General features: G+C 47.2%; 1 protein-coding gene across 1 annotated transcript in view; it reads left to right on the plus strand.

The window, feature by feature from the left end:
• The first annotated feature begins 1,204 nt into the window (after positions 1-1,204).
• PLCD1 (phospholipase C, delta 1) overlaps positions 1,205-12,701 on the plus strand; it is a 44,407-nt gene continuing 32,910 nt past the window's right edge. The window contains exons 1-2 of the mRNA XM_010191708.1: positions 1,205-1,304; positions 5,898-6,062. Of these exons, the coding sequence (XP_010190010.1) occupies positions 1,205-1,304; positions 5,898-6,062 (265 nt within the window). The remainder of the gene's footprint in view (positions 1,305-5,897; positions 6,063-12,701) is intronic.

Consider the following 12,701-nt stretch of genomic DNA (forward strand, 5'->3'; position numbering starts at 1 on the left):
ACAGCTAGCAAAGGCAATGACAAACAAATCTAGTTCATAACAAGGTCTGTGAGCTTACCTAGGATGGTGATAATAATAACGATGGAGCTTATAAGTATAGCTGCTGTATTTCACTGCAGAAGGGGTCATGGCTAGGGAAGAGATGGATTTTAGTCCCAGCCATTGCCAGGACAAGAGGCAATGGTCATGAGTTTCAGCAAAGGAAATTTATACTGGTCATAAACAAATTATTCACTAAGAACATCTGAAGTCTTGAATAGGGATCTAGATTGGTTGTGGACTCTCCATCCTTGGAGATACATAAAATTCACCTGCACAAGGCTGTGAGCAACATGATTTACCTTTGAAGGCGACCCTGCTCTGAGTGGGGTGGTTGAACTGGAGATCTCCAGAAGTCCATTCCAACCTCAATTATTCTCCAATTCTGTGTAATCAGTGACTCGTTAAAACAGTGACGGGGGCTTATTTCTGTACCAGGTTGCAGGATAAATTTGTATTACAAGAATCAACCCAGAGCTATGCAGAAATGCAGGGTAAGTGACTCACCCAAGTCATACAGGAAATCAGTGGCAGAGAAGACGCTCTCCGGAGTCTTAGGAAAATGCTCTTCTCTAGGTGGAAAAAGAAGAGCATTAAAACACAGTTTCCGGGCAGCTTTTTGGGCTACGTCTGCCCTGGCTAAAAGGTGTTTTCAGCTTCCTCTTCAGTGCGTGTCAGCGGGAAGAGCACGGAGCAGCCCTGCACAGAGGAGAAAGGGTGGAGCCAAGCTGTGCCTGATCCAGGCGTTTGCGGGCAGGCAGAGCTGACAAGCCCTAGGCACTGATTAGGAGCCACAGACAACATCTGGGACTCCTCCAGGCCCTGGAAATGATGCATTAAAAAACCCACTGGCATCTGACCGTAGGAAAACTTGTTCCTTCTACCTGGGCAGCTGCCGGATAAACTCCTCGGTGTAATTTCGCATCCAGCGTGTGTGAAGCTGGTGAGCAAAGCGGGAGGAGAGACTTCCCACGGTCCCACCCCCAGCTGGACTCTGCCCTCCCCTGCCTTCCTCTGCCTGCGCTCTCCCGCAGCCTGCGCTCCCTCCTTGGAGCCCCGTTGGGCACCGCGGACGCCGGCGGCTCCTGGATGAGCTGGGACCCCCTCAGGGGTGGCGTGGCCCCCCGTCCTTCCCGACGCCTCTTCCCGAACCCCGCGTTGGATCATGCACTGCATCCCAAGGCGGCCCAAGCGCACCGTGTCCGAGGAAAACATCCTCCTGGAGCAGAGCCGTCGAGTGGCCGCGTTGAATGGCATCAGGCTGGGTAAGGGACGAGTTGGCCAGACCCTCGACACTTCCACAGGCTGGCAGCTGCTTCGTTTCTGCCTCCTTTCCCTGCGCAGAGGCAGGGCTCCACCCTAAAGGCAACTCCAAGGTTATTTTTAAACTCCCAAGGTTTCTTTTCCTTTCTTTTGCCTGTAACTGCCCGCCAGATGTGTAAACTGCTTCGTTTGAGGCATCAAAGAAAGCAGGACCTCTTTGGCAAAGGGGTGGTTTCCAAATCTCTCGCTGGGCTTTCTGAACTGCGGCTGGTGGAGGGTGTTGGGGAAGGCAGTGCCCTTTTACTGCCTGGTTTTAGGACTTCTCAGTGCTGTGTTGCCAGCTGCTATAAGAGCCCGAGGAACCACTCGGAGGTCTACATTCACCAGATGAAAAGAAACAGGAAACCCAGGGAGTTTCGTAACTTTGGTGTGTGGCTATGAACACATTGCTGGTTCCTGCTTTCAGGAGAGCCAGCCCAAGTGGATGCGAGTCCCTTGATTTCCATGGCTGCAGAGGGCAGGTGGAAATGGAAAATCACTATTTACTCACCCGAGTCCTTTGGATTTTATCAGAAAGGCTTTCTGCCCTTTTAAACCGGCAACCCTGAGCTATGTCTGATCTTAAACCAGGTGGGAGAGGGAGAGCAGGCAGGAGGAGGCTTGTTTTATAGCAGCTGTAATTAACGTCGTTATATCAGATCAGCAGATTTGCGAGTGAGCAGTGCAGAAATATGGATTATCACTGCCTTCTGTAGATATCATCCTAACTATCACCTTACTGATCTCAAAACCTGGCTTCTACCGTGGCAGCTATTGTTTTATTGTTTTCTACTTGCTGTAAACCTGAGATGGATAATACAAAGGTTAACATTTTTGATGTCTTAGTTTCTAAAGCTTTACAGTGCAGTATATTAACTTGGTGGTTATTGCAGTGCTGTGTGTGCTTGAGGCGCTCCTACCCTTGCCAAACATGATTTTCACTCTGAACCCTGCTGCACACTAAATACATTCTGTTTAGAAAGTGTGTGATTGATAGGAAGGAGGGGGAGCCTGACCCTTCAAATTCACTCTGCAATTTTGCATGACGAGGATGTACTTGGTATTTCACAGAGGATGCGAAGCCAGACACAGCCCTGCCACATGTTTCAGGCAGGATCTGTCCATCTATTTCGGTGTGGTGGTTGTGCTTCTCATGCCCAGTGTTGTTGTGTAGTTGGAAACCAATATCCTTGTCCTGCTGCACAGTGTTTTTTAGTTTTTAAATGACGTCTGTGTATGACGACTCTGGTTTCTTCCACACAGGTTTCCATTGCTGTCAGATGGAGCTCTGGACCACAAACCTCCTCAGCTCCACAGGATTGTTAGGCAGAAATCCTCAGGAGCTGGCTCAGGCATAAAACCTAAAGTGAGATTTCTGCTGGGGAAAGGTGTTTTTATTTCTGGAAAGCAGTTCAAATGACTAACTGAGAGTAATGTCCCACTGGCATATCAGGGTTATGTCCATGGTTCCTGTATCAGCAAATCAGAGCGTCTTCTGCTCCATCTCTGGCCTAATAAAATGCTGGTAGATAGCATATAGATGGCAATAGAGATGCTAAGTGACTCACCCAAGGCCATCTAAAGATTCTGTGGCAGTGCTTGGACTGGTCATAGGAGGCAGAGCACAAAACGCTGGCCCTCCTTCTTGGCCAGTTTAGCTGAGATTGAACAGACACAGAGCTAGGCCTGAAACAGGCTGTGCCTCCCTGCTCAAGGGATGCCCCTCCTTCCTCCAGGCCCAACTTTGGTGGTTCAATCAGTACCTGGGGTCACTACCCAATTTCAGCTCTGGGTGGCTGTTCTCTGTCTGAAAGGCCTCACGCATGAAAGGAATGGCAGAGCAGTTAGATACCCATGATGAGCCCTCTCACCCTTTCCTGGCCATATCTGCTGTCTTCCAAAGGCAAGCTTGTCCCCATCCCCTCCCTGGCTCCTTTCGCTGCCCCCCGTCTCACTCTCTTGCCATCCTTGATCTTTGCCATGCTGTCACCATGCACCATCCCTCTTAATCTTTCCCTCCTGCTCTTGCAATGTGCAGTGGCCTCCTATGCTGAGTTGTTTAACTGGGCCTGCTCCTCAGGTGCAGTGGCCCAGGATGAGCAGGAGGCCTCCTTCCAACCCATAGTTGGATCCTCTGGAGAGAAAGGGGAGTTTTGACCCACACTAGCTGTGCTGGTGAGCAGGATGAAGGGTTCTGAGCTCCAGCTTGTGTCTGACGTGTGGATCAAGGCTGGAGGAGAGGAATCTGCCTTTGACCACCGCCTGTGCCCATCCAGATTTTCCTGTATTACACTGGTGCAGCTCTTTGTCGAGGTAGCGTGACACTAATGTGTTAATGGGCATTTCTCATTACACGCTTATGCACATAGGCACCCAAACGAAATGATGATTTTCCTGCTTTCCTCCTCATGTCACCCGAGGATGGTGTGTCCCCCTCCTAGGCCCATAATGATGCCTCACTCAGGAGACCAAGGACCTGTGAAGCTGCTGTGGTGTCAGTTCTCCCTCTAGATGGTCTGTATGCTTCAACCTCAGAAAACCCATGCGGGTCTCTCAGATCCCATACCTGGGGTCAATCCCTCACCCTTTCGTCCTTTGTAGGAGATGGATTTCTTTCTTATCTCCATGAGTTTCTTTCTGAGGTTTCCAGAGGAGGAAACATTCAAATTCTCCTCTCGGGAACCTCTGGACCAGACATGAGCTGAGAGGCCCAGGGGATGCTGTAGCATGGGAAGACACTTAATGAATGAGATAACTGATTGAATGTAGAGGAAAAAGAGAGACCATGGCCACTTTTTCGGCATCTCCAGCTCCCACTGGGCTGCTTTCAGCTCTGATTGCCTCAGTCAGGCTCAGCTCCAGGCATGATCCTTGGCATCTGCAAAACCAGTGAAGTGGTGTGAATGGCTCACTGAGGGGACACTGGACACCCCTAATATTTGTCTCTGACAGTGATCTGAGGCTTTTTTTGGCAACCTAAAATGCTCTCTCCTAACTATAAAGATGTAGTGCAGCTTTTTGGTGCTGCCACCATGGCCCGCCTTGGTGGCCTGCAGCACCTGGCACTTCAGTTTCCTGTAGGAATTGTCAGGAGTCTGAGATTTTGGCTGCTTGAATCTCACTCTGAGTTTTGGTTTTCAAGCAGTCCTGAAGTGATGCTTGGTAGTTTATTGCCTTGCCCTGTTTGAAAAACAACAGTTCAAGGCAGCTGTGTCTTCCAGTGAGGAACAAACTCAATGTCACAGGGGAATTCCACACTGCAATAGAAATGTTATTGCATAAATCAATTAACTTGGGTTTCTGCTTTGTGACACCCCATGTTATGCCTATGTAGCACCAGGAAAGTTCCCGTGATGTGAGTGTCAGGTGGCTGCGAGTGGCCCGGTGGTTATCTGCATCGTCAAGACAAGGTTAGCAAAAAATCCCATCGAGTTGGGATGTGCTTGGTCAGTACCACAGAGTTAAATGCTGTTTCACCAGTTTTGAACCAGCCTTTCATGCAGTGTCAGAGAGATGCAAGGTGCCTATTACAGAAAGCCCAAGATGTTTCTCATGTTTCATGCTCTCATCCTCCCCAGCCCACACACTTCAGATCTGTAATTAATGCTTGGTTTGAGGGACAGATTCTCCAAGGTGTTTAGGTATGGGGAAGTCGCATACTGCTGAGACATTCGAAACCACGTAGAGTGCCAAATCTGTGTTTTCAAAGACTCAGTAGATGCCTGTTGCCTCTCTAGATGTCTAAGTGCCTTCCTGAATTTAGCTTAAGATGTGAAATGAGAAGTCTGTGGAACCAGAAGGTCTAGTTATTACTACTTGGCATTGTGGTGGCCTAGTAGGGTGAGAGATAAAGGTCGTCTCAGATACGAGCTGGGCAATGAGGAAAGCAAGGTTGCTACCTTACTGCTACCTTATTGATGTGATGCTGCCTGTCGCCGAACTTATCTGTCTATGTCCTAAGCTTCATGACACTGATCTTCAAAATTCCCATGGGAATAGGAGGGCACTGCCTTCCAGGAAGGAAGAGCGATATCTTTGTGTATTCCTGTTTCCACAAAGGAAATTTTTCGCAGAATAGATTTGAAATCTCTTCTAAGTTCCTGACAGTACTCCAATTACAACTTACACAACTTTCTTTCCTCTGCTTTTACTGCTGTGTTGTTGGTTTTGCTGTTGGTTTTGCATCCTAACATTAGCCATTGCTGGGAAGAAGATAGTTTATGTTTGTAAACCACCTGAGAATTGTAGTACAAAAGTCTTTGAAGTCAATCTAAGAAATCTACAAGGCTCTAGTCTCTTTTGTAAGCATAAATTGAGATTTCATAGAGTCATAGAATCACAGAATCACAGAATATATTGGGTTGGAAAGGACATTTAAAGGTCATCCAGTCCAACTCCTGCAGTGAGCAGGGACATGGATGGACACATTTCAGTGTCTCTGCTCTGCAGTCCTCCCCAGATCTGTCTGCACTGCAGTGATCTGCCTGTGTTGGTCATTAGACTCTATGAGCATCATTTCTTGAGTTGACTCTTACAACATTACTGTTTCTCTGCAGGCCTGAAAGATGACAAGGATCTGAAGTTCCTCCTGAAGGGCAGCCAGCTGCTCAAAGTGAAGTCAGGCTCTTGGAGAAAGGAGCGGTTTTATAAGCTCCAAGAGGACTGCAAAACCATATGGCAGGAATCGAAGAAGATGCTGAGGTCTGCAGAGTCACAGATCTGTAAGTAAAGTTTGCTTCATCACAGGCATGGGATGCTGTGGGCAGAGGTGCTTGGAGTGAACTGGTACTGTCGTGCTTGCGGTGTGGAGGTGGGGCTTAGGGCAATGAGCCCAAATCCTTCAGACCACCTGTAACACACAAACTGAGGGATGTGGTCAGCTCTGGAGACAACTGGGAGGAATCTGCCGTGTCAGGAGTAGCCACATTTCCCAGGCTCATGAGCTACTGCTTAAAATTGCTGTGGGGTGGGCTGTGCTGGGCTCAGCAGCCCTGTCTGGCTTGTTTGCTCTCCAAAGCAAGAGTTCAGGTTACTCAGGTGCCCGAGCCCTAATGCTCGGTGTGAGACATGGCCTGAGCATCCATGGTGTGGGATAGTGGCTTGGGCTGTTGGTCCGAGCTCTGCCAGGACACCTCTTTTCTGCCTCCAGCTCTTCACAAAGGAACCACAGAGATTTGGAGGTCCAAAGGCTGGCAGGAGACCTCTCTGAGTGAGAAAGTCTGTTCCCATCCTGGGAAACTCATAATCTGCTCATTGTAAAAAGTCCAGATGTGGCATTGACCATTGTGTGGGCTCAGGGAATACCATTCTGTGCCAGCATCGCCCAGCTTGGGGCCCTCATTGGGAACAGAAGCCCAATCGTGCAGTCAAAATGGGATCAAGCAGAGTGTGTACCTGTTTATATCTGTTTATATCTGTTTTTATAATTCTCATTTGGTATTTTTCTGACATATTTCTCTGTCACTAATCATCACAGTCTTTTAAAGCCAGGAAGTAAATGAATAATGTGTAATATATTTTATGGCACGTTCAAATGTAGGACACACTGCCTGTGTTATTAGACAATTTTTTTGGTAGCAGTCACAATTAACTAAATGAAGGGTGGTTCTTCTAAATTACCCCCCAACTCCCACAAGCAGTGATAAGGTTTTCAGTAGGAGGAATAAAGTAGCAGGGCAAAATATGTTTGGTTTATAACCCTGATGGCCACAGGTGATCTTGGACAGCTCATTTAACCTCTGTGCATTCTTCCCCACACATTTCCTTTCTCCTCTTCTATTTAGCTATAAAAGGCTTTGGATTAAAGGCTGCCCCTTACTGTGTGCTTGCATGGCAGGGTCCTGAGCTCAGCTGGACTGTTTAGGTACCAGTGCAATCACAACATGGTGTAGGTATAGGTACAGGTACCATGATAACAACAACAAATGTAGAGGCCTTCCTAAATGTTTGCTCCGTAGGAATGCCTGCTCAGTTGAGCTCTGTCCCATATGAAAGCCAAGTCCCAGATAATGTCTTGTTATAAAACAAACAAGGGCGTGAGTTGAGAAGATTGACTTTTAGAGCTTGCTTTCCTGTTCTCTGTGCCAGCAGTTTCCAAATTATGGGGGCTGAGAGCAACTCCAGTAACAGTCCTGACTCCACGTGGACCTCTGAAGTAAATGGGAGGGGGGGTCCTTGTGCTGTGGCTCCAGGGATCTTGAGATCTGCTTGGAGAAGCACTGGTTGAACCCATTGCCTCCATCACTGAGGCAGGAGCATGGAGACCTGGCACAGCTGTAACTTTCTTATGTACTGCAGTAAGAGCCCTGCAGTGGGATCAGATCCCTTGAGGTGGGTGTTGGGTGCAGTTGGGAGTGTGTCTGTGTGGGTGTGGATTTACAGCACTTGAAATACATTTTGCAAACTGGGCACAACCAAATGTTGCCTCACTGCTGAGGACAGAGGCAGTGCCAGTGCAGGAAGGGGAACTTGCTGTGTCCTGGGAGTGCTCTCAGTGCAACGTGAAGATGGAGTAGTATTGCCTGCTGACTCACACCCACACGTGTGGTCCATAACACCTCAATCCATGCACGACTTTCCCCAGAAAAAGACACTTTTGGTTGTTGGGATAGCCGGAAGGGAGGAAAGGCAGTGGAAACAGCTTGTTCTTGCTTCTCTGAAAAAGCAAGCTCTGGCAGGGCTTCAACTGGGCTGATTTGCACCTGGACGCCTGGCATGCTTGGTGCCAAGTTGACCTACCAAGAGTGCCATAGCAGGCTGTGTCCCACACGGTCCTGGGAGGGTGTGAAGCTGTGCCAGCAGCTGTGGCAAAAGCTTTTTGGAGAGCTACCTGAGGGCTGCTTTCAACAGGTGCTGTGGGTGCGATAGAACGAGGGGGAATGGTTTTAAACTGGAAGAGGAGAGATTTAGATTAGGTATTAGGAGGAAATTCTTGACTGTGAGGGTGGTGAGACACTGGGCCAGGTTGCCCAGGGAAGCTGTGGATGCCCCCTCCCTGGCAGTGCTCAAGGCCTGGTTGGATGGGGCTTGGAGCAGCCTGGGCTGGTGGAGGTGTCCCTGCCCATGGCAGGGGTTGCACTGGGGGAGCTGTAAGGTCCCTTCCAACCCAAACCATGCTGTGATTCTATGCACCTGAATCTGGAAGTCAACAAGAGAGATGAGTACTGGACTGACACCTCAGTCCCAAACCATAGCTCCAAGGACATCTGTTTTCCCATGCCTTTCTCCTCTGTTGGTCCTTTGATACCTTCCATCCCCAAGTTTTCAGAGTGATTGCTGGTTCTGAGTTTCTTTCTTGAGTTTTTAACTTCACAAGGCTGCTTTGGGTTCAGGTATAGAAAGGATTATCCCTGGTTAGTGTTGTTTTCTCTGGCGGGCTCTATCTATCACTATGGCTGCTTTCTCTTTTGATCTCGTGTGTGTAGGTGGTCAAAATCAGGAGAAGAGTGCAGGGTCAAGGTTTGATAATCAAAATCAGGGACTTCAAGGTGAGTCTCTCCAGAGGGCCACCCTTCCTTGTTAGCAGACAGTAACTTTGCTGTCCAGTACAAAGCCTTCCTAAAACTGCCGATAAGCTGCCTTTTTTAGGAAGGAAGAAGAATGAGCAGAATGGAAACTGGGAGGTTTTAGCAGCAAGTCTAATCTTATCTGCAGCATTGCTGAAAGCATCCAGATGGAGGCACCTCAGAGGAGCAAAGTCTGGGTAGGGTAAGGGTTATGTTTCTGTTTGGACAGTTTCCTGTTATTTCTGTTACCGATCTTATAATCAAGCACAAAAGCTATTTGTAAACCATTGTGTGGTGGTGTCTAGGAGATAAAACTGGAGACTGCTAAGGTTAGACAGAAGAATCTCAGATGCTTGAAGTTAAAAATCCTGGCATATCAGGGCTGTCACAGGCACAGATGCTGCCTGGATCGGATACGTGGGGTACAATCAGTACTTTCTGCTGTTGTCTTTATTTTAAACAACTGGAAATTTTGATGGTATGCTGTCTTGATAGCTGTATTACCCACAGGGCTTTTTGGGGAATGGGCTGCTATTCAAATACGGTTTCTACACAGGTAGAACATAATCCATCTTTTCATCATTATCCATAATCCATAACTTTTCAGTCAGTTCCATTTAGGTTCATGGGAACAGGGTTTTTTTTCCCAAAAGCCCTTGAAGCATCTTAAGTGGTCAGTTTTTCAACAAAGATGTCATGCCCTGTGCTAACTCTCTGGTCGGCTCCTGCAGAAACACAGGAGTGCTGGGCACAAAACGCTGCCCAAAAACACCTTTAAAAATCCATTTTTCACCATAGCCTGCTATATCCTGTGTCTGAGCTGCACGCTGGCCCCATAGACACACTACTGCTCTCTGGTACCTTAAATGTTGTGTAGAGCCATGGTCAGGGAGGATGCTTCTTCGGTCTGTGAGGCTTTTACACATGGGACAGCTTTCTCCATGGGGCCAGGCAGAAAAACCCCATTGAGAGGTTTGTGTTCAAAGAGCAGCAGCCTGTCTGTAGCACTGTCTTGTTTAGCTGCGGTCAAATATCAGGTCTCATCTACGTGAAAAAAAGAGCAAAAAGGCATGTGCTGCCTTCAGTGAATCGACTTTTGAAAGTCTTTCCTTAAAGCAGCTGAAATCCCTATCGTGAGCTCACTTAAGCCAGACTCAATCCCTTTAAAAACTCTGTGAATGTGGGGATTTGCAGGGATGGTTGAAAACTTTCCAGAGAAACATCCTTTTGAGCGTTTAGTGGAGACACAGAGTATTCGAAGCCAGAAGTCATTTAGGTGTAGATTTAGGGGTGCTGCAGGTGAGCCCTGGACCTTTCTCTGTTGGAGGCTCAGGGAGATGACGTTTCCCATGGCAGCCATGAGGGAGCTTCGCACACTGCACCAGGGGTGACTCACTGGGGGTGCGTCACTGAGTCATGAACTGTGTCATCAAGAAGGAAGACTAGGAGTTTTGGCTGAAGGATTTATATTTCTGGCCAAAAGGTTTGCTTAAAAATGAGTATTGTTAGGGTTTTTTCTGTATTTTGGTTAAAAGAAGCAATTTTGGGAGCGATTTACAGAGGTGAGCTAAATTCAGTTGCACAACTGAGTGTTGCAAGTGATGGTTGTATTATTATTTAAGGTAATGAAATTGATATTTTGATCTAATGATTAATTATACTCTCTATTAAAAAGGCACAGACTTTCTTTATAGGATATTTTTGCATGGTTTAAACATAGTACAAGAGCTTTATGTTTATAGCCTACTACCAGTCTTCAGCAGAAAATGTTTTCCTTCATTTTTTGAGTAGGAATGCCCTTAAAATGCCACGCGATGAACAATCCATACCATTTTTGTGGAAGAATGAATGAAAGTCTCCATTGAATTAATGCCCTCAACTTGCTTGCAGAACAGAAGGGCCGTGATATTGCTCTGTGCTTGCTTTCAAGAAGTGAAAACGTCTAATTGTACCTGATAAGTGCTTAAAGTCAACAGAAACTCTTGGCATGCTGCACACACACAGCAGGCAGCTGACTGCACCGACACCTTCCTTCTGGAGCTGGTTAGGCAGTTTCTTTAGGAATCATTGCCTCACAGTCAGACGTGTATTTATTCCTGGAAAAAATATTTGCTGATGTGAGTGTGTTATGCAAGGCGGCCGTCAGCTGTGAAAACAAAACCGTCTGTGGGTCTCATTAGTTTTTATCAAAACCACTCAGCCCATAAACCAAGTCATTTCAAATGCGGAGCTGCCCGGTTTTTTCGATTTAATTGTGAATCAGGCCACCGCACGCGTTGCTGGGACAGTTTTCATCACCAGCAACGTGCTGACAAATATTGACCTTATTCTCCATAGCATATGTTCAATGCAAAGACAGAAGTGTTGAGAGCCTTAGATCCAAATTTAGCGGCACTGTAGCGGCAGGAGGATTTTCTGGTTGCAGAAATAGTTTGCAGGGCCCTGATTGTGATGTGTGGAAGGAATGTAAATGGTGATCACTCTATTTACATCAACGCCCCAAGCTGTGATGGGTAGACAGAAAGGTTGGGTAAAGATCTTACCTTAAAAGATATTTCCAAACAACCTGTAAATTTACATTATATCGGTGGCTGTCAGCTGGTGACACGCTCCAGCAATGAGGGCAGGCAGATCTCAAGTTAAAACAACTGCTGAGCACATCAGTGGAGGGCAGAGGAGAAGAGAACGGATGAGGAATCAGCAGCTGGGACCTGCAGTAATTCACACACCAGGACACGAGAGGGAAATGCGTTCAGGGCTAAGAAGGCACAGCACAGTGAGGCTCATGCTAAACCCACCCTTGAATCATTATAACCATAGTCATAGACAATATATATAATATAGTGATAGTATCTATAATAATTTATAATATATTGTCTTATCAGACAACAAAACTATAGTTTGCTTCTCCTGCATAAGCAAGCTATAGTTTTGCTGTCTATCCATACTGAAATCAATCTGAAATATTAATGAGATTTTTCTTTAGACATTCATGTGAATGCACCATAGTTCATAAACAAGTTTGTCCTCCAAATGGCACTAAGATAGCTTCATGTCTGTTGCCATAATTATTCACTGTAAACCACTTCCCAGAGAACTCTGTAATAGGCAGTAGATATAAAGATGGGGCTTTGAGCAGCCTGGGCTGGTGGGAGGTGTCCTTGCCCATGGCAAGGGAGTTGGACTGGATGACCTTTAAGGTCCCTTCCAACCCAAACCATTCCATGATTTACTTTATGATGATGTTAAAGCATCCCTCAGCGATGAGGGTGATGGATAACCTTCAGTGATCCTGGTCCAGGGAGCTGACGTTGCTCCAGCTCTTGCTGATTATAAAGGTCCTGATCCAAACTGTGTTTGGCCATTAGCATCGGCCACGTGCAGCGAAACCGAAATCAACCAAATTGCTTTTTCTGGGGTGAAACCAAAGAGGGAAGCAGCACACGGTGCCAAGTTTGACCCCTGTGCTCTGGGTGTTGTGAAATTCACGTAGTCTAGCTGCAGCCGCCCTGGCTGTTGGGGTCAGGGAGCAGCTGGGGAAGGTCTGAGCTCTCTGAGACGTGCAGTATTTTGGGCAAATATGGTGCGAGCTATTAACGGCTGGGTGCATTTCTCATCTGCATTTCCTGACAGTAAACAGAAGTGACTTACTGAGACAATTCGAGCGGGATGGAGTAATCCAGCGTGACCGAATGCCACGTTGCAAAGATCACTTGTTAATGACGGGAAGGTAGGATGAGGAAAGGGAAGGGTCTGAGGAGCATTTCCGCCAGAGTGAAAAAACTGCCCCCTCCCCTCATGAGTAACTCAAGGCCTGCTGTTTTGGAAGTGCCTCCAAGTGCCTATACACTGACG

This window comes from Mesitornis unicolor, unplaced genomic scaffold (assembly GCF_000695765.1).
Source record: "Mesitornis unicolor isolate BGI_N332 unplaced genomic scaffold, ASM69576v1 scaffold149, whole genome shotgun sequence".
Classification (NCBI taxonomy): Eukaryota; Metazoa; Chordata; class Aves; order Mesitornithiformes; family Mesitornithidae; genus Mesitornis; species Mesitornis unicolor.